This window comes from Camelina sativa, chromosome 3 (assembly GCF_030686135.1).
Source record: "Camelina sativa cultivar CO46 ecotype springtype chromosome 3, ASM3068613v1".
Lineage (NCBI taxonomy): Eukaryota > Viridiplantae > Streptophyta > Magnoliopsida > Brassicales > Brassicaceae > Camelina > Camelina sativa.
This window is the reverse complement of record NC_141882.1, coordinates 26,295,212-26,311,516: the sequence shown is the minus strand read 5'-3', so window position 1 is coordinate 26,311,516 and position 16,305 is coordinate 26,295,212. Positions and strand designations below refer to the sequence as shown.

Sequence of the window (16,305 nt, the reverse complement as noted above, 5' to 3'; positions counted from 1 at the left end):
ATAACCATGAAAGAGACATTACAATGCTAAGTAGTAATCAAATCATATTATACCAACACAGTTTGTGGAACAAAGCGTTTCAGCTTTGAACAATATCCTCTTACTCTCTTTGAATCGATAATACAATAAAAGAAGAACGTACAATAACCAATAAAAGAATGAATTAAGAATCATTTTTAACTTTCACCAAAATTTGAGACCCCTTTCTCTGTCTTTAGCTCCCAAAAGAAACATGAGCAATTAGCTCCGAGAGATACAGTCTTCGAGGGTCTTGTTAATCTTTTTCTATGTTGCAACAAACTTGCAATTATCCATTTTACTGAACCTGCAAATCAAGTAAAATATTCCCAGACATAATAAGAGGGATGATGCTGATACTATTGTGTTTGAAAAAATAAACAGAGAAAGAAAGTTTTTTACTTGTTGTCTAAAGAGGAAGAACAGCAATATTTCATTCCAAATATCAGGTACTCCAGGTAGACACCAATGACTACAATCAGGTACCAATGGATTATCGCTCCATAAGCCGACATGACCATCGCTTCTAAATGCTGACATTGAAGTTACATCCAATACTGATACGGGAATTGTCATGTTCTTAACTACTTCTTTGATCATTTCAGTGAATATGCTTCTGTCTCTCCCCTTAGTGTCTGGAGCTGGATACTTTGTCACATTGCATGATCTATGATCACTAAACAACACAACAGCAAAAAAGCTTAAATTAGCACCATCTAAGGAAAAGCAAAAGAAGAACGGGTCAAGCTATTAAAAAAAATTGGTATTAACCTCCAGTGCGATGGCTCAAATGTACGAAACAAAACACGAGTTTTGTTTCGATCAATTGTATTCTCCATCCATGATGCCCATGTCTCTAATGCTACTCTATACGCTGCAGGAATCGACATTCCGAGCCTCAATGAGTTTCCAACCTGGAAATAACAACCACTGACGTTCCAAAACACAATTTAGAAACAGGCCAAAATATAAGAATTTAGTTTGCAAACATTGTACAGTCTAAAATAAAGTTATAAAGTAAGCTTACATTTCGAAAAGCTTCCCAGGCACCCACCATTGACCAGTATTGAATATGAGAAAATCCGCTGAGCTCCATTCATGATTAATCACATCTAAAACGTCTAACTTTAACGTTGACTTAACACGTTTTGGTGCGTGCCAACGCAGCTTCCCAGGCTGAACCAAGAAAACCGACCGGTAGAACTCAACTGTGAAATTAAAGGTGTCAAATCTCACACCTAGAAACCGTATCCTTTTCGTAATAATGTTCCCATTGACTTCATAAACACTGCCTTTATCTTCCAAACCAGTCATTAACATACATATCAAAGACTCCCACTGCGTTCTACTCATCGAATCTCCCACAAAAACTATCCTTTTACCTCTTAACCTCTCCAACACATCATGAACTTCAAATCTCGGAACAGTACAATGCTTAGGCTTCCACCTCCACTTCAAATACTCATCGTTTTCACGCCCATTCGCTAAGCAATTGAATCCTTTCTCTAGAAATGGACATTCTGAAGCATTATACAACGGATACTTTTCATCAACAACCCAATTCCCATCAAATATGTCACATTCCTTATTCTCTGTAACAGAGCTGTTAAGCAGCAATGCACCATTATAACCCAAGAACGTTTGACCGAGGCTAGGAACAACATACAAATAACCCCCAGCGATGATAACAAGAAACGAAACGATTGTTCCGACGATAATAAGCACCTGAAACAAGTAGGAGATCTCTTTTAACCGGTTAGTAGACGGGCGTGGACTACCTCCAAAGTTCTGTGTTCTCGGGCTTGCGAAGGCTGAGCCAATGGGACTAGTGAAGGCAGTTGAAGAAGAGTTCCTAGGGCTTTCTATAGCTAAGGAACTTAACGCCCTTCTATTGAATGATGTACTCTTGGTGAAACTACTCATTGTTTCCTTAATGATTCAAATCGCATTTTCGGCATTCAAAAACAACCTCAAGAAAGCAATCTAGCTAGTTACTATATAAAGATCTATCTCTAGCTTCTCTGTTTCCACTTTTATCCAATCCAAATTTCAAAACCATCATGCAGAACAAGAAGCATTCAACAAGACACTTGAAGATCAATGTCGATGAACACAGAGATGATCCAATCTCTTAGATGCAACCTAACAGTTGAAAAGACATCATTTTGCCGCAAACCCAGAGATAAACAGATCGAATCACTAAATGGGTATCGTTCAAATCCGCGAAACGAAAACAAAAAAACGAACCGAATCGGAAGAGAAGAAGAAGAAGAAGAAACAATGATTCAAAATCAATACCGCGAAAGAAGATTACAATTTGAGCACGATGAGAAGAGACTTGGAGGTTCTTCGAAACAAGACGCGGTTTGATTTGAGATCGGAGATCAGAGGGAAGAAGAAGAAGAGAAAGAGAGAGAGAGAGAGAGAGAGAGAGATCGGCGAGGAAAGAGGGACACTGTCCGGTTCCGATGTCTGCTCAGTAATGTAATTACCAAATTAATTGGATGCTTCAAGATTTGGAAATTGCGAAAAGGCCAATTTGGTAAATTTAGCAGATCCAATTTCTTTTTTTAAATGGAAATTTGTCTTTTAAGAATGTTCTGGTGATTGATCCTTGTCTTTGCTGTTGTATCCATTTAAAGAAACATTGTGATTTCGGTTTACTTATGATTACGAAACATCAACCTAATGATTAATTTATCGTTGAAAATAGGATAATGTACTTATGTTCTGTTACTATAAACAGAGATCAAAAAGAAAGAAACAGAAGCTAGATAGTTAGTATAGTTAATGCCATTACTGTACTGATGGGACTCAGATTCATTCACTTTTTTGTCAAGTACTAGTACTACTGATTAAAGATTTCAGATCTATAATAAGTATGGTAACCCAAGAAGGAAGTTGCATAAGGTTGGAGCAAATAGTTCAGATTTAAGAAGACCGAATCTGGTAAAGAACAAAAAGTGTTACAAGACAAAAAAAAAAGGAAAAATCAACATGTCAAAGAAAGAGATTGATCATCATCTAACTTGATCTCTAACCTTTTCCATATTCTGAGAACCGATAAACGAAGCCTTTTTGGTCTGGACTGCTAACTTATTAAAATTCAACAAAACAACAAATTTTCTTTTTTTGCCTCGACAAAATCTATATTGGAATATCTACATACAACTGAAGAGGACAGGAAGCAAAACATGCTTGCTTGATTCTTCACCTACCTCAAAAGAGAAGTAGAAGGTTTATAACATGTCTCAGCAGCTCTAGCTTCTATGGTGGCTTTTGTATTTAGAGAAACAATGGAGCTTCCATTTAAATTAGCTCTTCTTAACTTTGCTAACGTATGCCTGAAAGTTGAAGTACAAGGCATTGGTTCAAGAAACCTCCAAAATGAACTGCAACTTTGGTCTTAAGATTCAAAAAATGTGTTGTATGAACAAACAAACATACCTGAACAAGCTTCGTAAGCTTTGGTTTTGACGCTGATAGATAATGGTCGATCTTCTCTTGCGTTTGAGGAATGTTTCCGCTTTGAATTGCTCCTGTGACTTTGTCAACCACCTTCTTGACTATGTTTTTATAAGCATCTTTGTTCATCCCACCTTCTTTCCAAGCAGGTTTTAGAAGCTCCTTAACAATCTCCACCAGAGCAAATTTAAACGCTCTCATTCCCTTGGGATCTTTTTCTTTCTTGTTATTCTCATCGCCCGCCCCATCATCTTCTTCTTCCTCTGCATCCTCGTCTTCTTCTTCTCCAGTCTTTTTCCCGTCTGGCTTTTTACCAGCTTCTTCATCTGTCTTTTTGTCCCGGTTTTCCTCAGATGAAGCCTTTGGATTTACAGCTAATGAGACCAAATTTTCGGGAATCCGCACTTGCTGTGCATCGCTGTTGTGTATCTGTAATGCAGGAACCGCTGGAACTCCTCCGATATGGATAGTATTATTACTGGGGAAGTCACTTTGAGTATGTGAAGATTGTTCCTTTACTCCATATACTTCAGGCACCTGCATAGCCTGTTTGGGATTCAATGTAGAGTGAAGGTTCGGAATTGGAATTGGAATTGGCTGCCCATTACCAAAAAACTGTGCTAGAGATGCTGAGATGTTGCTAATATGATTGAGCTCTTCCCTACTCACATTGTTTAGAGCATTTCCGTTTTCAGGATTGCTCGAGTTTAAGCCACCGGGAAGATTTGTAGCAGCAGGTAGCAGCACTTGGCTTCCTCCAACAGCTAGTGGTGTGCTTTGGTAAGGCACTGCAATATGATTCTCAGTGTTCTGATTGAATGCTTGGACCGGAGGAGCTGAGGTAGCTAGGTTGTTAATGAAATTATTGTGATGCGAAGAAGCTACAGTCTTTTCGCCCACGGTTGTAAACATACCAACAGTCCTTCGATTTCCATCTTGTTGAGCTATTGATGCAACATCATGCTCATAAGCAGGTGCCGAGGCATCTTTAAGGACTTGTGACTGTGAGCTCTGAGATATGCTACCATGTTCTTCGGGTTTCATTACAGTTTTAACACCGTAATTCCAATCTGGAGACATCTCCATATCATCAATCCAGCTGCTATTATTCCCCTTGGCGTCAGACATACCTTTACTGACACGAGAAATTTCAACCTCATTGGACTTTCTTGCATCTGATCTTTCAACATCATTCCATCTATGACTGTTCCGCATCCTCTCTGTGGTGCCACTATTATTATTGTTGTCATGTCTACTATACATCTCGTCTTGCGGTTTTCTCTCCGGACTTCCCCTTGCAGAAGGAGCACCATGGTGAGAAAACCTACAATTGTTTCCATTGCGACAATACCCTGAACCTTGAGCAAAAAATCTGCATGGAATATTGGAGCTCCTGTGGAATTCTCCCTCGGGAGCATCTCTTCTATGCGTTTCTCTGTCTCTCCCTGCTTCATTTCTGTAGTTTCTCGAGATTGGATCTGAAGTTTCTCTTCTTGAATTAGTATTATCCTCCGGAAAATCAGAGCTATAGTCAGTCCTGCCACCGACCCTTATGGGCTGTTGTTCCCGGGAATCTTCAGTATAATATTTGGTATCCCTTGTCTTTCTATTACTACCATCCCAATCATAGTCACCAGCTCTATTGTGTCTACCATCAAATTCTCTCCCTGACCTTGGAGAAACCCGTGCTCTCGTCTTGTGCCTGTCATAGGATCCTCCTCCATCTCGCCTTACTCTCTGCGATGGGCTTCGGCTCCTGCTCCTGCTGTTACTTCTACTTCCACTCCTGAAGAAAGCACAGCATTCGAATAAAAATCAATCAAACACAAGTACAATGTTGTTAAATGAGAAACAAAAGCATTAAGACATTTGTAACAGAAACTGACCTACGGGTTCTAGCCCGGTCCTTGGAAGCTGATTGGCGGAAATACTGTTGTCTGCTTTCATCTTGTTCAGAAGAGTTTCTAGGATCATCATAGTAACCCATCATGGCATCACCATCGTCATGAGAAACTCTGCTTCTGGATGGCCAAGCTTCTCCTGAGTGTTGTCTAGGTTTCAGATGCTCATCACCATCATCATCCGGACCAGCCCTCCTACTCCCATTTCTACCATTGCCCTCTGGATAGAACCGTGCATGCTCGGGATCATTGTCACGGAAACCTAATTTCCCAGGGTAATCATTCCCACTAGGATGCTGAGTATCTTCTTCCTTGGTATCCCACTTGGAAACACGTTTTCTCCCCGAACCACTCATTTTTCACCCTTAAATTAGGCCGCAACTAATTGTCTATTGGGAAAATCTGCAAGAGAGATATCAAAGCCAACAAAAGCTTAAAATGACCAGAATACCAACGAAGGAGTGCCACGTAGAGCGTGAAACAAAGAAACAATATAAGGAAAAGTTATCAGAAACATGTTTTTTTGCTAAAATGGTAAAGATCCAAGAGTTTATTGAGGTGCTCAACACTCAAAAGCAGAAACATATCTCAAAAGAACAGAAATGTATAAGATTTTACACCAAATTAGACTTACTTAATTGCCAAACCGGACAGAGTTTAAGATCAAAGGCCTAATTAAATTCAGAATCCTAGAAAAAAATCTAATCTTTGAAATGAGAGAACAAGAGTGATTTAGAAGATCCTGTTCAGAAACAGAATGAATCAATGATGGAAACTTAAAGAATGAATCAGACCCATTACTAATTGAACAATAATTAAACCAATCCCCCCCAAAAAAAAAAAACACTAAATTCAAATCTCTTAATTGAAGCTTCTTCAAATTCCACGAAACCCTAAAATCAAAAAAACGCAAAACAGTATTGAGACAGAGAGAAGAAGAAGAAGAAGAAGGAAGGAAAAAGGGGACTCACGACGCCATTTACCCAGAGAGAGAGAGAAATCGGAGAGAGATAAACCCTAGCAAAGGGGGTGTCGCGGTGGTTCTTCTTCAAATTAAACAATCTGTTCTGTCTGACGCGTAATAATAAAAAAAACTAACGAGGAGAAGGAGAAGACAGTAGTACTACTACTAACTAGTAAGACGACTTTTGTAAAATCGTACTTTTGTTTTGCTTCCTTCTTCCTTCCTTCCTTCTTCTTTGCCAGCAGTTGGGAGCCCAAAATGGCTCTTCTTTTAGGTCCAAGTTTCTCTCTCTCTCTCTCTCACTCTCACTCCGTAGTTTTTTTTTTTTTTTTTTTTTGGCTGCTGCGGTTGTAAAGTGTCTAATCGTAGCCGTTGATTTTTCATTTATGCTTTTTAATGTCAGCCGCTAGATCTGTCTGTGTTCTCAATCGAACAAACAAGGTAAATTCATATCATGGTTTAAAGTACTTACTACTACAAACCGGCTCCAAGTAGAAGAAAATTTTTCATTTCTTTGGGTTAAATTGCTGACTCTGAAAACAAAAGAATTACCTTATTGTGGAAAAATCATATACATATACAGCCAAAAAAAAAAACTTTGCTCTTGGACACATAATAATAATAATATATACACAAGCAATAATAACTAGACAAATTGGTGAAAACTTTTTTTTTTTTTTTGATAATGATGGTGAAAACTTAGGTGACTCAAACAAAAAAAACAAGCATTTGAGAAGCTTGCCATATATAGTACGCCGCTTAGCTTTATTATATCAGACATAATTCCTTAATTTTTAATTAACGAGAGGTTACGGTTAGATGCAACCTTAGAAGAGAAATGTTTATATTTGAAAAGCCTTTAGTCTTCTAAACATGGGCTTGTAGCGCTTTGTAAGGGTGACATCTCCCTCTCTGATGATCTATTTTGTGCAACCCACTGTTACAATTTAGCTATGTATTTCTCCCATTTCGTAAATTCCATTCAATTATACATTTATATGTCTTAAGAGTATTTTGCCCACATGAATGCCTCAATGTTAGACTACTCATCAACAATCATCATCCCACTTTATAAATTTCCTTGTACGTAGCGTATTTATGTTTCATTATTTTGTATACTAGTTAACTAGTATATGATTCCCCTTTGGATTCACATTCAAATTGTGCATGCTTTCCTTTTTCAGTCTTGGTCATTATCATGGTATGTATAATTAAAACCTAAGTTGTATATCGATTTAGATGAAATGATGTTTCTCTAGACTCTAACCACTAACCATGACACGTAATATTTTCTACGAACTAATGGATCTGAGTTTGGATAACATTTAAACTTTCAGTAACTTTTTCCATAAGAGGTTTTAGATGATGAATCCATATATATAGGCATGATGAAAAATAATCTATCATTCCAAACCCCGAATCACCATCTAATTTTCATTAACATACATTTTCCAAATGTAAAGTTCGTTGAGTTTCGTGTTCTTTCAAAATTTTGCAAGCTCACTTCTTAGCTATTTTTCTTTCTAGGTTACCGTTTTCAGAATCCTAAGCCATGTCAAACAAACAAATATCCCTCTGTCTCATATTTTAGGATATTTTTTTGTCCCACAAAGATTGATGTTTTGTAAACTTCAAAAAGTAATCACTGAAAATAGAGAAATTCCTTTAAATACCACTACATTTTTTTTCCCAAAAATACCACATTTTAGTTTTTTTTTCCAAAAATATCACAAATTTTTTTTTTCCAAAATTACCACAAACACAAAAATTGATTTTTAAAGATGTAAATTTTTTTTTAGGTTTGGGTTGACACATTTAGTTTTAGGGTATACTTTTTAGGGGTATGGTTTAATATTTAGAATTTAGAGATTAGTTTTTAGTATTAGAACTTTAATTCAATTATGTGGTATTTTTGGAAAAAATTACATATTAGTGGTATTTTTGGGAAAAAATAAATAAACTGTGGTATTTTTAGAATAAAAACTAATTTTAGTGGTATTTATGACAATTGCTCTTGAAAATATTTAAAATTTTGAATTATTATTGGTTTAAAATTAAATAATATATCTTTAATTAAAGAAAAATATATATTTAAATTTAGTAATTATTATTTTTTTTAAATGTGTAAAAGCTTCTAAACATCAATAGTTTAAAGAGAGAGTAAATGTTAGGTAGGAAACATACTTTGACAAACATACAACCCTGACCGCAAAGTATAAATAAATTAATTGGGCCATTAATTAATCCTAGAGAGATTAATCACATGCAAAATCTTATCATAAACCCTATTTAATCACCCAAATCTTATTAATTAATCAATCAACTAGCCAAGATATCGATATCCGTATCTCCATCCCTAATCATGATGTATTAATCATTAATCACAACTAAATCCAAGAGTAAACAATTTAGCCAGTAAGAAATGGAGATGTATATGTTCGGAAACTAAATTGTAAATTTCTAACTTTTTCACTACAAATTCGATATTATACGTAAATATGTTACATGATTTGTCTAAGTAATTAGATCGCATATAATAATTATAAGTTGCTAACTAGTTCTTTCAAGTTCGATAATACTTTGTATTAGTAATTATAATCATCGTGTATATTTATATGATATGTTCGTGTAAACTCGTTCCTTTGACAGGTGTAAATTCGTATCTATGTCACATTGGTGGTGTATTCTACACAGATTGACCGGTCCAAGGAATAAAGTCAACAATTGCATGGGACTCGAGACAGTGCTATAGAGTTTAGTATTTTTTTCGTAAATACTTTAATTTTAACTTCTATGGTACAATTAGTGCACCTCTTTTTGGCGTCAAGATAAAATTAATTAATTAGCCTATTTTTTTACTTAGGCTTCGTTGAAAGATGAACTCTCACATTACTACGTAGCAACGTACATCGATAAAACTATTAATCTAAACTATACGAAACTATTTTTCGTAACAAATTCGAACTCAGCCACGTATCATCAAATAGAAAAGTATTAACTTCCAATCACAAATTCAAAATCAACCACATAAAGACATGAAGGAAAAATACAGAAGCTCTTTAAAGACCCATGCGTGTAGTCGTGTAGAGTACTCTACTTACGGATTCAAATGTAAAACTTTGACAACACTCTCTCGTTGATAAACTTTATCGTAATCTAAAAATATTAAAAATAAAAAGATAGAGTTCCATTATGATGTAAAAAGTTCATCAATCCGAAACATTCCACGTTCAAGATATATCCACCATAAGTCTGTAATAAACTAAGAATCACCTTTTTATTTTTATATAATTGGATATTATATACTCATCATTTGCTTCATAGTTCAATAATTTGCATGACGAAGATACGAGTTAGGTAATTGGTATAGTACCGTATAACCAAATATGTTGCAGATTTTGTTTTTATTAGTTGTTAATTCATCACCAAAATTACGTGCGTAGTTTGACCAATCAAATCTCTTGAGATACGAACAATATCATCTCTCAAATCACAAAAATAAAAAGGTAGCTAGCGAGTTGTCGCATTATGTTACTCGTAAAATATTTATTAATTTATGATTGGCATCCAATGAATCATTTAGTCCTATAATTGTAGATTTGTATTATCCGCATGTAATTTTTTTTTTCTTTTTGTTTGTGTGTGCATGTATATGCGATATGCCATGAACACAGAATTGAGAAGATTATGCGTTCCTACAAGCTGGGGAAGAAATAGTTGTCATATATTTCCCAATCTTTGATTTTTCTCGAACCAAATTGTTTCAATTATTTGGAAATGCAATCAAATTATTTGTTTGCATATATATAAGCATATTGTAACTTTTTGCAATAGTATTTTTTTATTGCTCCTCGGATACATTTGTATAGATACCTCATGCCTATATATACAATATACATATATATAAACTATATAAGCCTATATCATCGACGACGACTAATGTTACATTACATTACATACATGACCGAGCCCTCTCTTTCTCTCTCTCTCTCTCTCTCTCTAACTCTCTTTCTAACTTTGAAGATTCCGCCATTGTTGCATAGCTAGAAGCTCAGTTTGAGTCCAAAACTACAGTCAAGATTATTATATATACGCAGGTATCGTACTATAGTCTCTTATATATATTCCGTTAAATGTATATACGAACATTCACATTCTTGTTTCTAGTTTCAATACATATAACTATATCTATATATGATGATTGGATAAATTAAATGATGCATTAGTAACTGTTCTAACGAACAAGGGTTACTTGAAGGATATTGCTCATTCCCATAATTTTTTTTTTTGATCATAACGTGACCACGTAAAAATAAGACGGATTACAAACTTCTTTTTGTATACACCTCTAACACGAAAACTACTGCCATTTGCTCACTGCCAGTACATTGAAATAACGTTACAAATACTATAAGAATAAAATAACATTATAAATTTACAAACAAGTTGTATATAAACGAAACTCAGCTGATGAATATATATGGTAAAACACTAAAACACAGTGATGTTGAATGCACCGCTAATTTACTGACCCCCAAATGTGACCGAGCTTCAATATGTAACATCATGATCAGCTCTACAATATAATGCCAGTTTCTTGTTATTTATCTTTTTTTTTTTTTGTTAAAGGTTTCTTGTTATTTATCATCGTAATCAAAATGAAAAATGTATAGAACTTCAGGTTTTATATGTATGTAATTCGTTTTTGACACTCAGAAAAACAAACCAGAAATTTGATATTTACAGTCTCTCAAAACTAAAATTAACCTTTCCAATGCTTGTTAGTTACACTCTGGATAAAATCTTGCCCCAAATGTAGCAATTTTTAATGGTCTCAGATATCTCTAGTCCACATTGTGTTACACAAAAAAAAAACAAAAAAGGGAAAATGATTTATAATAGGCACGACTCACGAGTGTATTTTCTTATCACCTATTTGTTATAAAAAAAACAAAAAATTATAATATTTTGTTTTCTTCATAATTTATTTCACTAGCGGTACAAAAAAGTTACTTATAGAATATACCATCTCCATTAGTACAATTACAAATTATTTACATGGAAAAAGAAGAACAAAAAACATGTATTTACTACTTTGTTTAAAATAGGACGAACTACGTCAGGAGAAATAAAGGTGAAAACGAAATGTCTTTTATGTGGTAAATTTACACAAACGTACCCAATTCACTGTCTCACGCAAACATCATCATAAAACGTATTACACTGTTGAAAGAAAAAAGGGGTCAGTAAGCATATCCGATCCATAGAAGTCTTCTAGTATAGTTTTAGATCACAACCACTCATTACACTCTTTTTTTTTTCTTTTCATTTTACCGAATATAAGAGATAATTAAATAAAATGGTCTTAATTTTTTTTTCAGAATTGTATAATATTTCTTAAACAAAAAAAATGACTAAATTAGCTAAAATGTTAATTTCTTTTTTTTTTAAGCAGCTAAAAATTGTCAGAAAGAACGTAAAGTAAAGTAAGAATTTTTCCAATTTTGCAGGTAAAGGTAAATTAATTACTTAATCCGGGTTATGTCGACAACCGTGAATTCTCGTTTGTTCTGCGCACTAAACATGATTCTGATTCTAAAAAGTTTTTTTTTTTTTTTTTTAATTCGCCGTTGTTGCAGAAGAGACATAAAAACCCAAAATAAAAAAAAGGCACAAAAACAAAAACAGAGTAAAAGAGTCTGAGAGATTGGTCGGGAGAGTAAGAGGTTTTAATTGTCTCCTGTCTCCTAAATCGCGGCCACTTCGCCGTCAAAAAATATCTCAGAGATTCTCATTGGGCCGCCATTGATGAACCCAACCTACTCGACTCTGAAGACACATAAACGTGAATGTTCTGTCTATTTTTACATCTCCCCTCACACACGGGTGATATAACAATAACAAATCTTGCCGAGGTTTGAAGAAAGAACATCAAATCAAAACCCCCGACCCAATTCCGAATTTGACTTCATTGCTTCTTACTGAGACAAAGGTACACTCTTTTTTTTTCATAGTGAGGCTTTTGATTATTCTATTCACTTCCTTAGTTTCAGGAACCGTCTTTTTTGTTCTATATATTATCCTTTAAGTTAGAACCTTGTAGTGTCAATGAACATTTCACATCGATTTATGCAAGTTCAGAGAATTGAGTCGGGTTTGTTTTTTCTTTGTTGTTGTTGTTTCTAATGGAAGATTTGGTTTCACACTTTTGGTCTTAGGTTTAAACATTGAGGATTTTACGGTCCGTGTACTGCGTTGAGGCTACAAGAAGAAGGTTATATAAAGGAAAAAGGAAGAAGCTTTTGTGATTGAAATGATGAGTGTGGTGGGAAGAAGTGAAGTTGTTGATGATGTGTTCTTTGATTCATCCGATGTTTTGTCTGTTGGTGAACAACTAGTAGTATTAGAAGAAGAAGACGCAGAGATTCTAGTTTGGTCAGGTGAGCCAGTTAGTGTTGAGGAGCGTCGTGAAAGGTTTCTCAAGAAAATGGGTTTATTAGTAGAAGAGAGATTTGAGTCCATGAGTTTGGAGAGGATGACAAGCGATGAGGTTACTAGTTCTTCTTCAGATTCATCTTTATGTGATAATGAGTTGCAGTGTTGTGTTAGAGAGGAGAATTATGGATCAACCACTACAATGTCTGATGATGAACTAGACGGAGAGGATGATGATGATGATTTAGAAGAGATCTCAACCAGTGCTTCTGTAAGTCCATCTTGGAGTTTCAGCAAGAAAAGCGCGAAGAAATGGTTGTTCAATTGCTTAGCAGGAGAAAAGGATAAAGATTTCATATACAAAACGAGTGAAGCGACGATGAGCAAAGTGAAGGTGAAGACTAATAAGAAGAGTCATGTAGAGTTATCTGCAACTTACATGATACAAAAGATTGATGGACACATAGGAAAAATTTGGGTATTGAAGTTTAGTCCTGATGGTAAATACTTAGCAACAGGAGGTGAAGATGGGGTTGTAAAGATATGGCGAATCACGCTATCGGATTCTCTACTCGCCTCTTTTATGCGACAACAGGAACCAATAAGCCAACAAGAAGCATTGGTTCTGTTCCCTCAGAAAGCTTTTCATATAGAAGAAACACCGTTTCAAGAACTTTATGGTCATACCGGAGATGTCTTGGACTTAGCATGGTCAGACTCAAACGTGAGTGTGTTAGTTTGGTCGTTTGTTGAAATCTCTTTCTTTGTTTCTTTACTTATGAATATGTCTTTGATTGTTTTTGGGCTTTTTGCAGTTTCTTGTTTCAGCTTCTAAGGACAAGACAGTCCGGTTATGGAGTATTGGTTGTGATCAATGTCTTCATGTCTTCCATCATAACAACTACGGTAACTTTTTTTTCTTTCCTCTCAAGTTGTTATCAAATCTTTGCAAAAAAAACGTTTTGTTAACTCACTGTTGTTGCTTTTTTGTCTTTCCAAATACAGTGACTTGTGTTCAATTCAATCCTGTAAATAAGAACAACTTCATAAGTGGATCTATAGATGGAAAAGCTCGAATCTGGGGTTTGTCCGAAGAGAGAGTCGTCGCTTGGACCGATGTCCATGATTCCATTTCTGCTATTAGTTACCAACCAAACGGAAATGTAAATTTTCTCATTCACTGTCTCTCTTCTTTATTCCAAAAGATCATCATCATCATCACTGAGATTTCTAAAAACCTCAACTTTGCTCTGTTCTTGCTTCAGGGGTTCGTTGTTGGTTGCATCACCGGAACTTGTAGGTTCTATCAAATCTCAGGTAACGATGTGATGATGGATGAACAGATTCTTATCCGGGGACGGAAAAGAATCACCGCCGTAGAGTTTTGTCCTGGAAGCTCCGAGAGAGTAATGGTATCTTCCGACGATTCGAAAGTTCGAGTATTTGATAAAGCTCAAATCTTTCACAAATTCAAAGGTAGAAACTTGAATCATCTGAGTCGTGTTCTGTTTTTTACAATTCTTGAAACTTGAATCATTTATTTGAAATTTTTGTATCTCAGCTCCGTCGAAATATGGGAGACAATCGTCGGCGTCGTTTGTTTCTTCCGCCGGGAAACATATTTTATCAGTCCGACGAGGTCTCGGAATCTATCTCTGGAACAATGATGGTTTCCCGGAGAAGAAACGCGCGGAATCGTCGAGTTCTTTCGAGTATTTTAAATCGCCGGGTGTATCCGCGGCGGCGGCGGCTTGGACTCCGCCGGAAATGGAAGTATCGAAAGCGGCCGAATCAGGGCGAGCGCTGAGACAATTACAGAGCTCCGGGAGATTGTCTCGGTCCTGCCGTGTTACCGCCACGTGGCCGGAGGAGAAGCTACTGATGATGAATGTAGGAATTTACGATAGTACTACCCTCCCCGTCGGCGGGTTTGAGTTTGCCGAGGCGTGGAGGCTGGTGATCGTGACGGCGAGCTTGGATGGGATGATTAGGACATTCCATAACTATGGACTGCCACGTAGATTATAGTGATTCGATATTATTGTTTTTGTTTTGTTTTGTTTTGTTGTCTAAATATAGATATTATAGTTTTCTATTCCTTCACTTCCAAGTTCCTCTACCTGTATAAATGGTATTGTTCAAGCCTCCATGTCAATGATACTCTATTACTCCAAGGCTGACATTTCTTCTACCTCGTATATTGTGTCTATTTGTCTTGATGTTTTTACATAGTGTGGAGTGTGAGTCGACTTTGAACAATGTGTATATATTTGTTGTGCAACCTTTTTAGCTATGTCCCGATTATGTTGAAACAAACGCAAATTACATAAATGTCACATTTAGTTCAGGTGGGAATGGAGAACATGCTCAAGATAGTCAAGTAAGTATTTCCTTATGTTCTATATATTACAACTATAATGTGGCTACGGCTGAGAGTGTTTGATCCATTGCATTAGTAGACACCATAAGTGGTTTGGAGGTTTATCATTACAAGTTCTGTGTTGTGTCTATTTCAAGGATTTTGTATGCTCTCTCTACACTATCCTTAAACCCTTTGGCTTATGTAATTGCATCATCTATGTGTGGAATTGAGATGATAGGTCCGTTGAACTATTGCATTATACAGTGTGTAATATTTTTTTAAAAATATTGTAGATAAAATTCATGAGGTGAGAAGTAATGATGTATTATTTTTGGTGTCTTTCGTACTTCATTTATTCGTTTTGAGTCATTTGTTGCATTTTTGTCCATTTTTGTGTCTTTTTAGTATTTTCTTTAGTTGTGATTATGTGTGGAGATGATGTGCTGGATTTGGAGTCTTTTAGTGGATTTGAGCTTAACCGAAGTAAAGAAGCAAACTGTGAGTTTTGGACATCTCCAAGTTGAACTGAATCAGAAGTTTGGAGAAGTCTGGTGAAGTTTGTTGACAAGTCTGAAGAAGTCTGGTGAAGTCTGTTGTCTTTATGCCAGCGATCGAGAAACTTATTATTTTTTTTTTCTATTTTCATTTTTATTTTATTTCATTTATTTTAATAAGAGGTATAAATATCTCAAATATCTAATTAGCAAGACACGTTCTATTATATGAGTTTTTTTTAAAACACTTGATACATTTGTAAGCCATTTCTGAAGAGATTAGAGATTCATCCTCTTTGACACTTTGGAGAAATTTCTAAACCCTTTTCATATTCATTTCATTAGTCTATTATTTCTTCTTGATCTTTTTTGTGTTGTTCAATTCAATATGTCCTAATCACATTACAAAACCTTTCTTTTAAACGATGAAATAAATTTGTGTTTAAAACCAAAAAATGAATTTGGTGTAAAGATGTTGGGACTTGGACTGCCCCCATTTTCGTTGGACTGGATCTTTACTTTAGTGTCGGAATATTCTCCAAGGACCCTTCTGTTATTCACCTTATAGCCATTGGAATCCGGTACTAATAACAACATTAAACAAAAAATTCTAGTATAATTTTTTTATAAAAGGACTATAACTAATAAGATGTTATGTCTATATGC

At 35.5% G+C, this 16,305-nt stretch overlaps 3 protein-coding genes across 11 annotated transcripts; 1 reads left to right on the top strand and 2 right to left on the bottom strand.

Moving 5' to 3' along the window:
* Positions 1-24: 24 nt before the first annotated feature.
* On the bottom strand, positions 25-2,627 carry LOC104777805 (protein trichome berefringence-like 7). 2 transcript variants are annotated; one of them, XM_087506829.1, is made up of 5 exons: positions 2,317-2,491; positions 1,046-2,160; positions 790-948; positions 421-694; positions 25-325 (listed from the first exon to the last, which is right to left on the bottom strand). In XM_087506829.1, the coding sequence occupies exons 2-5, from the start codon at positions 1,939-1,941 to the stop codon at positions 317-319; spliced, it is 1,338 nt and encodes a 445-aa protein (XP_087362955.1). In that variant the 5' UTR covers positions 1,942-2,160; positions 2,317-2,491; the 3' UTR covers positions 25-316. The 2 variants fall into 2 exon arrangements, with proteins under 2 accessions (XP_087362955.1, XP_010500429.1); XM_010502127.3 differs by having other exon boundaries at positions 1,046-2,627.
* A 302-nt stretch (positions 2,628-2,929) lies between these two features.
* LOC104777803 (zinc finger CCCH domain-containing protein 38) lies at positions 2,930-6,715 on the bottom strand. Of its 8 annotated transcripts, none has more exons than XM_010502125.3 (5): positions 6,356-6,655; positions 5,370-5,786; positions 4,153-5,269; positions 3,466-4,029; positions 2,930-3,362 (listed from the first exon to the last, which is right to left on the bottom strand). In XM_010502125.3, exons 2-5 carry the CDS (start codon positions 5,738-5,740, stop codon positions 3,333-3,335), a joined length of 2,082 nt encoding a protein of 693 aa, XP_010500427.2. In that variant the 5' UTR covers positions 5,741-5,786; positions 6,356-6,655; the 3' UTR covers positions 2,930-3,332. The 8 variants fall into 8 exon arrangements, with proteins under 8 accessions (XP_010500427.2, XP_087362952.1, XP_087362954.1 ...); XM_087506826.1 differs by having other exon boundaries at positions 6,368-6,649; XM_087506828.1 differs by having other exon boundaries at positions 6,547-6,637.
* A 5,205-nt stretch (positions 6,716-11,920) lies between these two features.
* LOC104777802 (putative WD repeat-containing protein C3H5.08c) lies at positions 11,921-14,974 on the top strand. Its single transcript, XM_010502122.3, has 6 exons — positions 11,921-12,340; positions 12,567-13,507; positions 13,599-13,689; positions 13,789-13,946; positions 14,049-14,259; positions 14,345-14,974. The coding sequence occupies exons 2-6, from the start codon at positions 12,662-12,664 to the stop codon at positions 14,809-14,811; spliced, it is 1,773 nt and encodes a 590-aa protein (XP_010500424.2). The 5' UTR covers positions 11,921-12,340; positions 12,567-12,661; the 3' UTR covers positions 14,812-14,974.
* The last annotated feature ends 1,331 nt before the right edge of the window (positions 14,975-16,305 follow it).